General features: G+C 41.0%; 1 protein-coding gene across 1 annotated transcript in view; it reads right to left on the bottom strand.

Annotated features, from left to right (window-relative positions):
• Positions 1–15,768, bottom strand: part of stab1 (stabilin 1) — a 111,085-nt gene that overhangs the window by 43,287 nt on the left and 52,030 nt on the right. Inside the window, exons 27-37 of the mRNA XM_072381442.1 lie at positions 14,272–14,367; positions 9,789–9,836; positions 9,476–9,609; positions 9,266–9,377; positions 8,135–8,212; positions 5,935–6,036; positions 5,737–5,841; positions 3,853–3,987; positions 3,251–3,379; positions 1,912–1,965; positions 1,175–1,288 (exon numbers count right to left, since the gene is read on the bottom strand). Of these exons, the coding sequence (XP_072237543.1) occupies positions 1,175–1,288; positions 1,912–1,965; positions 3,251–3,379; positions 3,853–3,987; positions 5,737–5,841; positions 5,935–6,036; positions 8,135–8,212; positions 9,266–9,377; positions 9,476–9,609; positions 9,789–9,836; positions 14,272–14,367 (1,107 nt within the window). The remainder of the gene's footprint in view (positions 1–1,174; positions 1,289–1,911; positions 1,966–3,250; positions 3,380–3,852; positions 3,988–5,736; positions 5,842–5,934; positions 6,037–8,134; positions 8,213–9,265; positions 9,378–9,475; positions 9,610–9,788; positions 9,837–14,271; positions 14,368–15,768) is intronic.

The raw sequence follows: 15,768 nt of genomic DNA, 5'->3' as shown, positions 1-15,768 counted from the left end.
GTCTCACTAAAGCTGTTCACAGCGAGCGACTTTCTGCTGAAGCTTTGCTTCCACAGCTGGAAACATGAGGAAGACGGCGTGGTGGAGCATCTGTCTGCAGCAACCAGAAGGCAGGGCGTGGAGCAAAAAGATGAGGCTTCTTTTTCACCATTTTTGTGTTTAAATCTTTTATCTTAAGGCATCCAAAATAATAAGCACCGTCCTAACTGGGCGCCTCGAAGTATCCGAGCAGCAGCCGCGACCAGAAGGGTTCGAATTCCATAAATACTAAGAAGAGGAGCTCCAGTGCTTCCCTAATTATCTAAATAAAAAGGAGGCAATTCTGTCCCACAATTCCTTGCAGCTGCAACTTTTATAGCGACACTTGATTATTTTCATCCAGTCGCTCTAAGTGTGATTCATAAATATGAGGACAGGAGGATGCGTCATATAATAAACTATATATTTTATTTTTATCCCTAATATGATATATTTTAAATAACATTCATGTAACGACATAAGATTGCAGCAGACGAAGTATCTAAAGCGATTTTTGTGGTTTATTTATTGAACTTTTGTAGTTTCAGAGCTTCAGACCCTCATCACAGCTGAGTAATTTAACCCTGTGAATCCCCCCTTTTCACACTGGACCCTCTGGCTCACTCCTAGGAAATATTCAGTTATTTCGCTCCCCTACGGATATTTTACTGGAGCTCTTGGTATGAAAAATATCCTGAAGAAGAAATGCTTCAGACAGCTGCATCCCTCTGGATCATCTCAGAACATTTCATCACATCAGTGCATGTGTGAAGGTGTGAATTTCAGTTTTAGCAGACACAGATCGATCAAATCATACAGGAAGCATTACAGCCAACATCTTGATTACGATCCTTTACATGGTGGGAAACTTTAAGAGGAGTAAGCTGAAGGTTTTTTGGGGTCCTCGCAGCTCGATGAGTCAAACAAAAAGCAGTGAAAAGTGCAGTAAAAACCTTTTGTGGGACATTAAAATGAAGAACTTCACTGCTCACTGATGGAATATTTCATGAGAATTAAGAAAATTATGTCACTACCAAAATATTTATGGACAACATTAAGATTAGTTTAGTGATGAAGCTCATTAGTGATGAAGCTCTGAGATCCAGAGGTGAACTGGAGGTCTTTGCAGAAGTTAACATGGTAAAACTCGGCTGACCGTGGTTAACCGAAGACATTTGACGACGCAGCCTGGCTCAGACTTCCTCCTGAGTCCGATCCGCTTCCTGTAGTTACAGTTTGGCCGCATGTTGGCAGCAAACTTCTCTCTGACCTGCAGCAGAACACAAACCCAAACGGACAGCTGTGACACAACACCAGCAACAGTTTTCATTTACCAACGAAGCAAAGCTGAAGCGATCTTCAGAAAAGCAGCAAAACATAAACTTTTAGGGGAATAAAAGCTGCTGGAAACAAACCCTGAGGAGCAAAACAACAACAACTGTGGTGGACATCCACACGAGGAAGATGGAGAATTTATCTATTCTGGAAATATCTGGAAATGTTTGATCAAATCTTGTCCAACTCACTTCCAAAACAGCCTTCTTTGAAGCAGGAAAAGCAACCTTTTTACATTTTTGACATTCATTTTCCGTTCCTTATCCATATCTGTGGTTTGAGGTTAGTTAGGGAAGATGTGGGAATTAAAAACGTGTTATTTTCATCCCAATCTGCCATATCTGAGGCTGTGCAGGACACTTAGGAGACGCCTACATGTGCAGCTGGAAGTAAACAGAACTTTGACTTTAAAAACAACTCAAACAAGGGAACAGCGGCACAGCTGTAACACTCTTCTGAGCCTTTCTTTTAAAATGACCTAAATCAATCAACCTGAGATAATTTTTGAAGCCATAAACATTTCTTTGATGCTGCAAAAGTGTTATTTTATTCTCTTACTGGTTTGTAGTTGAACAGGCAGCGAGGAGGTCCATTACAGTCTGAACATCTACCCTGAACACAGAGACAAACAGGCTGGAATTAAAGGAACAAACAACATTTGTACATTCACACTTACGCACTCGTGGTTACGTTAGCCTTTGTTCTGAGCTAATGTTAGCCTTTGTTCTGAGCTAACGTTAGCCTTTGTTCTGAGCTAACGTTAGCCTTTGTTCTGAGCTAACGTTAGCCTTTGTTATGACCCAACGTTAGCCTTTGTTCTGAGCTAACGTTATCCTTTGTTCTGAGCTAACGTTAGCCTTTGTTATGACCCAACGTTAGCCTTTGTTATGAGCTAACCTTAGCCTTTGTTCTGAGCTAACGTTATCCTTTGTTCTGAGCTAACGTTAGCCTTTGTTATGACCCAACGTTAGCCTTTGTTCTGAGCTAACGTTATCCTTTGTTCTGAGCTAACGTTAGCCTTTGTTATGACCCAACGTTAGCCTTTGTTATGAGCTAACCTTAGCCTTTGTTCTGAGCTAACGTTATCCTTTGTTCTGAGCTAACGTTAGCCTTTGTTCTGAGCTAACGTTATCCTTTGTTCTGAGCTAACGTTAGCCTTTGTTATGACCCAACGTTAGCCTTTGTTATGAGCTAACCTTAGCCTTTGTTATGAGCTAACGTTAGCCTTTGTTCTGAGCTAACGTTAGCCTTTGTTATGAGCTAACGTTAGCCTTTGTGATGAGCTAACGTTAGCCCTTGTCATGAGCTAACGTTAGCCTTTGTGATGAGCTAACGTTAGCCTTTGTTCTGAGCTAACGTTAGCCTTTGTTCTGAGCTAACGTTAGCCTTTGTTATGACCTAACGTTAGCCTTTGTTATGACCTAACGTTAGCCTTTGTTATGACCTAACGTTAGCCTTTGTTATGAGCTAACGTTAGCCGCTGTTATGAGCTAACGTTAGCCGCTGTTATGAGCTAACGTTAGCCTTTGTTATGAGCTAACGTTAGCCTTTGTTATGAGCTAACGTTAGCCGCTGTTATGAGCTAACGTTAGCCTTTGTTATGAGCTAATGTTAGCTGCTGTTATGTCCCTGCTGGAATCGTCACTTAGTTTTTCACAGACTGCTGCTGTGTTTTGTCTCAGTTTTTGTTCCGTAAATAATGACACAGTATAAAATGTCACGTGTTGTTCATCTGAGGTTGAATTTACTGAGTTTTATGACCCGTCTTGATGTTTAAAACCTTATAATTGAGGGTGCACTTCCTCTCAGGACTGTACATCCATGTGTTCATTCATCCTCGCAGCTTTCCTTGTTTTCACTCATTCTTCCTTCCTTCCTTCATTTCCTTCGTCCTTACATTAACTTGCAGGAAGACCTGTTTGCTGCATTTGTTGCGCCGGACCTCGAGGACCTGCGGCAGGACCATGATGACGCCATACTGCGTCTCGGTGAACGTCCCGTCAAGAGGAACGTTGTTCACAACCGTCTGGAGGATAAGAGGATGAGACACGGGTCACTCTGCGGGCTGATAAAGTCTAACTTTCTTCTTCTAAAACCACATCAGGACAGGCTGAAGCTCATCAAGTGAGAATCATGAATCATTCAAAGTATTTTTAGATAGATTTTCCTCCCATGACAATAGCGTCTGTTAGGAAATCAAACGGGAGAAAACATGAGCAGAAGGATTCATAAGGGAAGTTATGTCACTTCTATTCCTTCCTTAGTAATTTTCCTGCCTTCATTTAGGGCAACACACTAAGAAAACTTCACATTGACTAATAAATAGAACTTTCCTCATTACATTACTAAATAAAGTTTGTGATACACTGCTGTGTTACTGCTGCTTTGCTGTCACAATGTTCCTGAACACACCACCAGAGAAAGTACTGGAAATACAAATTAATAACTCGTTTTAACAGAAAACAGACTGAACCGGATTGAATAGGAGGTGGTTGTTACCTGGTTCTTGTCATTTAAGTGGAACTGGACCTCGTAGTCGTGGCCCAGCAGAGTGCTTTTCATCATGCCGTCATCCAGTTTGTTCGGGAAGAGCAGCAATTTGGGAATCACGTGGTACTGAAACACGTCTAAGTCCTGGACACAGAAGATGTTTCTGATCATCACAGGTTCAGGTGCGTTTTGTTTTTATTAATCACAGCTGGTTTCATGAGGAAAAAGGCATCTTTATCATTACAGGATGTTTCATCAACTGAAATGGACACCTATTCAATCAAAATGATAAATATCAAAGTTTCCATAAGTAAGTAAGTTAAATTTCTTTCTATAGCACTTTTCACAGAGGAAAAAAACCCACAAAGTCCTTCGTTAAAGTTAAAATCATGAAACAGGTACAAATAAAATTAAAATACAAAACCAACAGACAGAAACAGCCAAAATAACACTACGACTCCTTAAAATCCAGCCTGAACAGGTATGTTTTAAGATGTTTTTTAAAAAGCTAAGTCTCTCAGGTCCTGAGGAAGACTATTCCACAGCCTCCGTCTCCTCTGGTTCTGCACCTGGTTCGAGGCACAGCCAGAAGACCCGGGTTGGCAGACCTGAGAGACCTGCTACTGACCACGAAGCGCTCTAAAAGTTCAAATCAAGGCTTTAAAATTAATCCTAAAACTAACCGGAAGCCAGTGCAGCGAGGCCAGGACAAACGTTATATGGCAACGCCGCCTAGATTTAGTCAGCAGCCGGGCCGCCGCGTTCTGCACTAACTGCAAACGGTTAATAGCTGCCTGGCTGAGATATGCAGGGACGGCTGGTATAATTGGATTACTTTCACACCATAATAGTTTTTTTTTTTTTTTTTTAAAAAGGTCAATCAAGACTTGTGCTAAAAAATTGGTTTGAACTATAGTTTATTGCAATTTGCTTTGGAGCACAATAATCCAAACATCAGCACAAAACTAAAATAGTAACTCCAGAAAAACACTTCAGAAAGACGTTAAGAGAGCCTTAAAAGAAATACTCCACAAAATGTTCCATCTGTGTGACATGAATGGTGGTTTTCTACCTTATTTGAAGAGAAGCTTCAAGAGGCTAGCTGTTAGCCTTTCTAACGTTAGCCGTTAGCCTTTCTAACGTTAGCTGTTAGCCTTTCTAACGTTAGCCGTTAGCCTTTCTAATGTTAGCCATTAGCCGTTAGCTAGTCCTTTCTCTCAAACAAAGTTACACAAAAGCTACGATTTTGGCGCTTTTCTTTCTGTGTAATTTGGATATCCTTTGGATGATGTGCCCCTACTTTTTTCACCTGAGGACATTGAAGAAAACGGATTATAAAGTAAATAATCCACTTTGTTAACGCCGATGCCTGCCATTGTCAAAGTTTCGCCCGACACACGCAATCAAGTAGAGTCGTCTGTGATTGGCCCAAATCTGCTGGCTTTGGGCTGTACAGATTTAGCCCAAATGGAGGGGGCGGGACTTGCAACCTGTCAATCAAATGTTGAAGAAAAGTCAAGTGTAACTGAGCTGCTTCGCTTGGGCTGTAGATAATTAGCCCGTTTTCACCGATTTCATGGGTTTCAGTTCAGATTTTGCTCCGCCTCTGATCAAGAATTAAAAAACAATTTGTTTAAAGTTTTTATTGAAATATTTATATATTATATTCTAATTTTTATTGAATATTGTAGGGAGGGCTGAGCCCTGTTAGCCCAATTATACCAGCCGTCCCTGAACGACGCTGTGTTTGGTCTGTATTTTGGATGAGATGTTAGTCAGATGGACAGTTACAGGTCTGTGATGCAGGTGCACTGGCAGCGCCAGGAATTCGATTATCTAATAACAGTTAGTCGGTTATTTTTTTCTGACTGTTTCCTGAAGTCGTGGACCTACCAGCACGGAGGAGTTCGTCCTGCTGAGGTGTTTCCTGACGGCTTCGTCTGTCGGCAGCAGGATGGTGAAATCCACATTACCCAGGCGCTCTGACAGATTGTACATCTACAGTTAAATCACAACACAGATAAGATTAAACGATTTGTTCCAAACACACAGAAAAACACAATGCAGCAAGTGTTCAGCCAGGTTTCTCACCAGAGCGTAATGTCTAAACAGAGCGAAGTCGGACGAGGAGTTCAGAAAGGCCATCAGAGTCGGAGGTTCTGGTGGGAGGTCTGAGGAAGATGGAGTCAGAACCTGATACACAACACATGAAGGATGGAAACAAGCCGACTTAACTCATCTTAAAAGAACAAAAGGAACCAATTTAAAGGCATTCTTTTTATTTAAGATGAATATTTCAGAACTAAAAATCTAAAAACATGGATGTTGTTTTCACTGAACAGCAAAAGGTAAAAAAATCTAAGATAAATGCCTTTAAAAAGCCGACGATTTCCTCAACAACAACAACTGATGTAAACATTTCAACAGGTTTCAACAAGTCAAATTTAAGACTTTTTAAGACCATAATGAATACAATTTAAGACCCATTTCACAACCATACTGGCAAAAAAGGACAAAAGGTCTGAAGGAAACTCAGAGGCTAAGAATTACTTGCAAATATAGCTTTTTTTTTTCAAAACAGCTCTTTCACATTGAATACAAACTGTTGAACCTGACTAAAAACACCAGAAGCCTCTTTATTGTGAACTAATATTTGTTCTACTGTTAACTTTGGAGACGAGACCCCCCGTTTTTTGCATTTTAATTTAAAGAATGGATCCTTTTATGAATCCAAATCCTTTTCAAGAAACTGATTTTACTTAAAAAAAGTCACTGTTACAAATGTTGGCAAATCGAGGGTTTACACGGAGAGTTATTACTGTCGCACAACGTGCGCACGTTTGTAGCAGAGAATGGGAGAAAAAGAGGAAAAATGTCTGAAATGTTTGGTAGCACAGAGAAAATACCAAACAGTGTGTCTGTTGTAAAAGCTCGTTTTCGGCTTGTTAGCCGAGAAGGAAGCTAGCGGAGAACAGAAGGAAGCTAGCGGAGAACAGAAGGACGCTAGCGGAGAACAGAAGGAAGCTAGTGGGGAACAGAAGGAAGCTAGCGGAGAACAGAAGGACGCTAGCGGAGAACAGAAGGAAGCTAGCAGAGAACAGAAGGACGCAAGCGTAGAACAGAAGGACGCAAGCGGAGAACAGAAGGGAGCTAGCGGAGAACAGAAGGACGCTAGCGGAGAACAGAAGGACGCTAGCGGAGAACAGAAGGAAGATAGCGGAGAACAGAAGGACGCTAGCGGAGAACAGAAGGAAGCTAGTGGGGAACAGAAGGAAGCTAGCGGAGAACAGAAGGAAGATAGCGGAGAACAGAAGGACGCTAGCGGAGAACAGAAGGAAGCTAGCGGAGAACAGAAGGACGCTAGCGGAGAACAGAAGGAAGCTAGCAGAGAACAGAAGGACGCAAGCGTAGAACAGAAGGACGCAAGCGGAGAACAGAAGGGAGCTAGCGGAGAACAGAAGGACGCTAGCGGAGAACAGAAGGACGCTAGCGGAGAACAGAAGGAAGATAGCGGAGAACAGAAGGAAGATAGCGGAGAACAGAAGGACGCTAGCGGAGAACAGAAGGAAGCTAGCGGAGAACAGAAGGACGCTAGCGGAGAACAGAAGGAAGATAGCGGAGAACAGAAGGACGCTAGCGGAGAACAGAAGGAAGATAGCGGAGAACAGAAGGACGCTAGCGGAGAACAGAAGGAAGCTAGCGGAGAACAGAAGGACGCTAGCGGAGAACAGAAGGAAGCTAGCGGAGAACAGAAGGACGCTAGCGGAGAACAGAAGGAAGATAGCGGAGAACAGAAGGACGCTAGTGGGGAACAGAAGGAAGCTAGCGGAGAACAGAAGGAAGCTAGCGGAGAACAGAAGGACGCTAGCGGAGAACAGAAGGACGCTAGCGGAGAACAGAAGGAATTTAGCGGAGAACAGAAGGACGCTAGCAGAGTCGTAGCTACGTCGTCGAAATGACGTTGAAGCATAAACTGTGACTGAGGCTGATCTCGTTTCCTGAGTGGAATCCAGAGGAAAATACACCGTTAACGGGACGTTGCTCATATGCAGCAGCAGCTTGTCGCTATGACAGAGAATATATTTGTTTTAAATAAAAGTAACGTTAATACATTTGCAAGACCTTTGAAAATCGTATTTAAGACATTTTATGAAATTTTAAGATCATTTTAGACATTTAAATTCAAATGATTGGATTTTAGACGTTTTAAGACTTTTTAATACCCCGCAGATAAAGTCACCTGAGCTTTAAAAGTAAAAGTTAAGCTGACATTTCACAGATGGACCTGTACCTGGTTTACGATGTGGATGTAACCGTTGATCGCCAGCAGGTTGTGAGCGATGATGGAGGCGTTTCCAATTTTAATCACCTGGAACAAACAAAGAAATGTTTGAGTTATTTCTTAATAACGAGCGGTTCACTGCACCGTGTACAGACCGGGAAGCACAGCTGTGTGAAGGTGTGCTTCACTGGAAAAGGCTGATCAGGAAACCATTAAAAGTGGCTGCAGTTGAGGGTCGAGCTGAGAAAGATGTTCACTATTCTGTAAATGAGACACGATGCTAAATCTGCTTTAAAGCATTTGAGATATCAAAGAAAAACAGTTTGGGAAATTCTCTCTAAGAGGAGGGAGGAGGAGGAAGAAGAGGGACAAAAGCAGGAAGAAGGATAATGAGGAGGAGGAGGAAGAGGAAGAGGAAGGAAGAGGAAGAGGAAGGAGGAAGAAGGAGGAGGAACAAGGAGGAGGAAGAAAATACTTTCACCAATACTTTAAGAAGAATGAATGAATGAACGTGTGCTATAGCTCTGTTAGCTCATAGCTGCTGTGTTGTTGTCCTCCAGGGAAATATCTGCTCTCAGGGGGCTTGGATGACATCATCGTGCGTTAAAGTATTGGTGAAATAAAGACAGATAATGCCTTATTTAGAGGCTGCATCCTCTAAGCCCCGTTCACTCCGTTATATGGATCTCCAGTTATCTAAATATCTTCCGAAGGACGCCGACTTTCACCAAACTGTTCTCGGTGAGCAGATGAACGTATTTCATGCCAGAAATAAGGTTTAAAAATAGCGGAGTTCCCCTTTAACTCCAGTCCACAACAATAGGCTACATCCCTTCTTATTTTCCCACAGTACAGAGTGGACCTGTGGTCACATTTACACACCGGCGTTAATCTGGTTAGTGACACATTACTTTTTCAGCCCTGATAGTTACAGGAGGCTGAAGATAAATCTTAAGGTTTTGTCATGAATAGATTTTAAATTATGATCGTTGAACAGACTCCTGACGCAGATCTGGACCAAACAGCTGAACCGGATGTAGATCTTTCAACAGGTTAATGATGCCGAACACGGGGACAGATAAACTGATGACCGTTAGGATGGTCCAGGTCTGAAGATGAACTGGAACATCTCATTCTTACCCCACTGCTGTTCCTGATCTCCCACTGGGTGGATGGGTTCAGGGTGGGAAGCTTGCTGCCAACCAAACTCTCCAGATCCTCCACGGTGTAGATTCCCTGCAGCATGTGAGCCCTGCATCCAGGAAGAACCAACAAGTTTCTACTTTTTCCACCACCAACAGCACGATTCTGAGCTCAGGGATTAGTCAGAGAGTGCGTGAGGTCGCTGACCGTAGGAAGTGAGGAAGGTGGTGCCGGCTGGTCCAGAAAGTATCCTCAGCGGAGCTCATGTTCCTCAGAGCTTCTCTAGATGGAACCAAAAGTGTGAGGTTCCCACTCAGGTCCTCAGAGATGTGAGTGAACTTCTGCAAACGGACATCAAACACAACCCTGAGAGTGAATTCAAAGAAACTGCTTCACAGTCAGATGTCCAGATGTGAAATAAATCCCCACAGGAGGGAGTTTGCTCTGCCAGCGTTCTGCAAAGAGCTTAAAGTGAAGGTTAGGAGGCAATCCGGTAGAAATAAGTCTAGATTTTACAGACCTGAGTCAGTCGGTAGAAACTGTACAGCTTTGGGTTCGTGTCCAGTTCCTACAAACACACAAACACACAGTTATTATGCTATTTAAGGCAGTTATTAAGGTATTAACCCAGGGGTCGGGAACCTATGGCTCGCGAGCCAGGTGTGGCTCTTTTGATGATTGCATCGCAGATAAAACAAAATATTCTCACTTGTTTTAATCCATCCATCGATTTTTCATGTCCTGTTCAGGGCTGCAGGAGCAATTGTCCATTATTTTAATTGGATGATACTGGACTACGTTGGCAGCGTAAAACAGGTAAACGGCCCCTTTTGAATCAGTCTGCTCGGTCATTAGCTCAAAGCTAACCCTTCGACGAAGAAGATGGCGAAAAGAAAAACAGAGTATCGTACATTTCAGGCCGAATGGACTGAAGAATTCGCCTTTGTGGAGAGAGCAAATTCTGCGGTGTGTCTAATTTGCAAAGACAAAATTACATCGATGAAACGGTCGAATGTAAAGCGGCACTTCGACACGCGCCATGCTACCTTTGCATCAAAATACCCGGCAGGAGACAGCAGAAAGAAAGCGAGCCAAGAGCTACTGAGCAGGGTACAAGCTAGAGCTACTGAGCAGGGTACAAGCTAGAGCTACTGAGCAGGGTACAAGCAGCCAGCAGCAACCCGGCAAGGTGGCTATAATTCTGCTAGCTTTGCTGGATCTTTAGCAATAGTGAGGAACGGAAAACCATTCACAGATGGCGAGTATGCTAATAAATAATATGCTAATGTATGCTAATATAATATGCTAATAAATTCAGAGGCTTATTATACTGACATTTAGTTGAATTCACTTTTAAAATATATTATATGGCTCTCATTGAAATGAATTTCCAAATTTTTTGCTTTCATGGCTCTCTTAGTCAAAAAGGTTCCCGACCCCTGGATTAACCCAAAACTTAATGCTACGGTGCAGCAGAAAGCTTACAAAATAGGTTCAGAATACATGTAGGACCCAAATCCTTCAGATTCTATTTGGTTGCCGGGGTCCAGACCTTTAATTGTACACGTATGTATCTGCCTGATGTCTTGGGTCAGTTAGAAAAGAGAATCACAAAAACAAACCCTTTCAGGGCTCAGAGTGAGAAGAAAAGGTTCATCTGGTCAGACTTTGACCCTCGAGGCCCAAAATATTGGAATAAAACAGATGTTTTGGAGTCTTTAAGAAGAAACTCAGACAGATGTTTTTTTGGATCATTTCTAATACTTTTAACAGAGAGGGGGGGTCATATAACCAGTTAAAAGCAACAAACATTCTCCTCTTTTGTTGAAAAGCAGTCATGCTCGACACTCGTTTCCTGATTCTAGAAAGTTTTGTGCCAAAATCCTGTTTACTGCTGTATTTGAGTCTCTTTTTTTGGTTTTAACAGCCAACATCACGCTAACATTTTAACTTAAACATTCATACTGTGACTTAAATGGATTGATTCACAGCCGTCGTAACCTTTGACCTTTGACAGTCTTCAAAGTTTAAATCTCTTCAAAGCCACAATCTCCAAAAATTACACTGATTCTAGAAAGTTTTGTGCCAAAATCCTTTTTACTGCTGTATTTGAGTCTCTTTTTTTGGTTTTAACAGCCAACATCACGCTAACATTTTAACTTAAACATTCATACTGTGACTTAAATGGATGGATTCACAGCCGTCGTAACCTTTGACCTTTGACAGTCTTCAAAGTTGAAATCTCTTCAAAGCCACAATCTCCAAAAATTACACTGATTCTAGAAAGTTTTGTGCCAAAATCCTGTTTACTGCTGTATTTGAGTCTCTTTTTTTGGTTTTAACAGCCAACATCACGCTAACATTTTAACTTAAACATTCATACTGTGACTTAAATGGATGGATTCACAGCCGTCGTAACCTTTGACCTTTGACAGTCTTCAAAGTTTAAATCTCTTCAAAGCCACAATCTCCAAAATTACACTGATTCTAGAAAGTTTTGTGCCAAAATCCTGTTTACTGCTGTATTTGAGTCTCTTTGTTTGGTTTTAACAGCCAACATCACGCTAACTTTTTAACTTAAACATTCATACTGTGACTTAAATGGACCCGGGCAAAGTTTTAACTCTTCTGCACCGATTCACAGCCGTCGTAACCTTTGACCTTTGAAAGTGTGGTGAGACTATTAAATCTCTTCAAAGCCACAATCTCCAAAAATTACACTGATTCTAGAAAGTTTTGTGCCAAAATCCTGTTTACTGCTGTATTTGAGTCTCTTTTTTTGGTTTAACAGCCAACATCACGCTAACTTTTTAACTTAAACATTCATACTGTGACTGAAATGGATTGATTCACAGCCGTCGTAACCTTTGACCTTTGACAGTCTTCAAAGTTTAAATCTCTTCAAAGCCACAATCTCCAAAAATTACACTGATTCTAGAAAGTTTTGTGCCAAAATCCTTTTTACTGCTATATTTGAGTCTCTTTTTTTGGTTTTAACAGCCAACATCACGCTAACATTTTAACTTAAACATTCATACTGTGACTTAAATGGATGGATTCACAGCCGTCGTAACCTTTGACCTTTGACAGTCTTCAAAGTTTAAATCTCTTCAAAGCCACAATCTCCAAAAATTACACTGATTCTAGAAAGTTTTGTGCCAAAATCCTGTTTACTGCTGTATTTGAGTCTCTTTTTTTGGTTTTAACAGCCAACATCACGCTAACATTTTAACTTAAACATTCATATTTTGACTTAAATGGATTGATTCACAGCCGTCGTAACCTTTGACCTCTAAAGCTCCTGAACATCGGAGAGTAAAAAGTGTGGTCTTCAAAGTTTAAATCTCTTCAAAGCCACAATCTCCAAAATTACACACTGATTCTAGAAAGTTTTGTGCCAAAATCCTGTTTACTGCTGTATTTGAGTCTCTTTTTTTGGTTTTAACAGCCAACATCACGCTAACATTTTAACTTAAACATTCATACTGTGACTGAAATGGATTGATTCACAGCCGTCGTAACCTTTGACCTCTAAAGCTCCTGAACACCGAAGAGTAAAAAGTGTGGTCTTCAAAGTTTAAATCTCTTCAAAGCCACAATCTCCAAAATTACACACTGATTCTAGAAAGTTTTGTGCCAAAATCCTGTTTACTGCTGTATTTGAGTCTCTTTTTTTGGTTTTAACAGCCAACATCACGCTAACTTTTTAACTTAAACATTCATACTGTGACTGAAATGGATTGATTCACAGCCGTCGTAACCTTTGACCTTTGACAGTCTTCAAAGTTTAAATCTCTTCAAAGCCACAATCTCCAAAAATTACACTGATTCTAGAAAGTTTTGTGCCAAAATCCTGTTTACTGCTGTATTTGAGTCTCTTTTTTTGGTTTAACAGCCAACATCACGCTAACATTTTAACTTAAACATTCATACTGTGACTTAAATGGATGGATTCACAGCCGTCGTAACCTTTGACCTTTGACAGTCTTCAAAGTTTAAATCTCTTCAAAGCCACAATCTCCAAAATTACACTGATTCTAGAAAGTTTTGTGCCAAAATCCTGTTTACTGCTGTATTTGAGTCTCTTTTTTTGGTTTTAACAGCCAACATCACGCTAACATTTTAACTTAAACATTCTTAAATGGATTGATTCACAGCCGTCGTAACCTTTGACCTTTGACAGTCTTCAAAGTTTAAATCTCTTCAAAGCCACAATCTCCAAAATTACACTGATTCTAGAAAGTTTTGTGCCAAAATCCTGTTTACTGCTGTATTTGAGTCTCTTTTTTTGGTTTTAACAGCCAACATCACGCTAACATTTTAACTTAAACATTCATACTGTGACTTAAATGGATTGATTCACAGCCGTCGTAACCTTTGACCTTTGACAGTCTTCAAAGTTTAAATCTCTTCAAAGCCACAATCTCCAAAAATTACACTGATTCTAGAAAGTTTTGTGCCAAAATCCTGTTTACTGCTGTATTTGAGTCTCTTTTTCTTGTTTTAACAGCCAACATCACGCTAACATTTTAACTTAAACATTCATACTGTGACTTAAATGGATTGATTCACAGCCGTCGTAACCTTTGACCTCTAAAGCTCCTGAACATCGGAGAGTAAAAAGTGTGGTCTTCAAAGTTTAAATCTCTTCAAAGCCACAATCTCCAAAAATTACACTGATTCTAGAAAGTTTTGTGCCAAAATCCTGTTTACTGCTGTATTTGAGTCTCTTTTTTTGGTTTTAACAGCCAACATCACGCTAACATTTTAACTTAAACATTCTTAAATGGATTGATTCACAGCCGTCGTAACCTTTGACCTTTGACAGTCTTCAAAGTTTAAATCTCTTCAAAGCCACAATCTCCAAAACTACACAACATAAAATCCTTTAACATCTAATGAATGTGTAATGGAGAGCATTAATTGGTCTGTTTTCTGTCTGTGATGATGTTAAACCGAGGCGATGTGACCTCGGCCGCCGCCACATGAATCTGGACACTCACATCCAGCAGCGGTCCGTAGCAGACGTTTCCATCCCCAGCGTAGCCGTCAGGACAGGTGCAGGTGTGCACTCCTTTATCCTTCTGCTCACACTTTGCCTGACAAACAGAAAAATGCTCATCTTAGGCGTGTTAATCAAATCCTTTACAACCACAGCTGCTGCAGGCTGGTGGCCATAATAACTGAATGATGAGAGCAGAACTCAAAGAGCAGCTGCATCAACTCGTCGTCCCCTTCTTATGAAGCTCTGTTCTGAGCATCTAATCGCATTTTACTCGGGTTAAAAGGCAACAAGCCCAGATATAATCTGGCATCAGGGCCTCTCTGGGCTCTTTCTGGCTGTTTTCACTGTAAATTCATGCCTGAAAGCAGCAACAGGAACCAGACTTTTCACAGTTTTTGTTGTTTAAAGGTGACAATGAAAGATTTTCTTTTATTCAAGTTACAGTCAGGTCTCACAGAGGCTCTTAGGTTTTTTGCACCTTGTCTTGTCACTTCCTGTTTTATTTTGAAATTATTCTCATTGTCTTCCCTGATTCCCAAAGTGTTTCCACCTGTTCCCCTTGGTTCCTCAGGTGTATTTAGTCTGCGTCTCGTTGCCAGTGTGTTGAATTGTCTTTTCTTCCTCCAGCCTCCAAAGTAACCAAAGCCTAAGTATCAAAGATCTTGTTTATTGATGATTTCCTCCTTGAGATGATTTTCTGTTGTAGTCATAGATTTAGTCAAGTGAAGTTTTGTTTGCATTTGTCCTTTTTCAGTAGTATCTCCGGTAGAGGAGTGTCTTTGATTTATAATTATAACGTTCATAGCAACTCCATTAGAAGGAGTCTCTTTCTGTTTATTGATTTGTTAAATTTCTATAGAGCCGCCGACGGTTCGGAGAGGGATAAGTTTATTTGTAAGATTTATAAAACCTTTTGTTTTGTCCTCCTAGCGTGGAGAGAACTTTCTTTTGATAAGTTTTATAGTCTCTCCTCTCCATAGGTATCGAGGAGAGTGGGTTAGGAATTTATAATCCATTACTTTGCTCTTCAAGTGACTATCATTATATAAATAAAATCTGATTATTGATTCTACCCTGCATCTGCCTCCAGTGCTTTCACGGATCGGGACAGTTACTTTCCACCGGCTGCCGGTCCATCAGAGGATAGACTTTAAAGTTCTGATGCTGGTCTATAAAGCTCTGAATGGTCCAAAATACATCAGTGACCTCCTGACCCACTATGAACCTCCCAGACCCCTCAGGTCATCTGGATCCGGTTCTTTATCAGTTCCCAGAGTCAGAACCAGACCTGGAGAAGCTGCATTCAGCTTCTATGCTCCACATGTCTGGAACAAACTCCCAGAAAGCCTCAGATCAGCTGAAACACTCAGGATTTAAGTCCAGGTTGAAGAAGCATTTGAATAAGCTTGAGTTTCAAAACGGAATCATATTTTAACTGATTTTATCTTTCATATATATAATCTTTTCTGATTTTATCTATTGTTCCTATTTCTTT

The sequence above is a fragment of the Leuresthes tenuis genome, unplaced genomic scaffold (genome assembly GCF_036924035.1).
Source record: "Leuresthes tenuis unplaced genomic scaffold, fLeuTen1.0.hap1 SCAF_3, whole genome shotgun sequence".
Lineage (NCBI taxonomy): Eukaryota > Metazoa > Chordata > Actinopteri > Atheriniformes > Atherinopsidae > Leuresthes > Leuresthes tenuis.
Note: the sequence above shows the minus strand (reverse complement) of the source record. Positions and strands in the feature narration are given on the sequence as shown.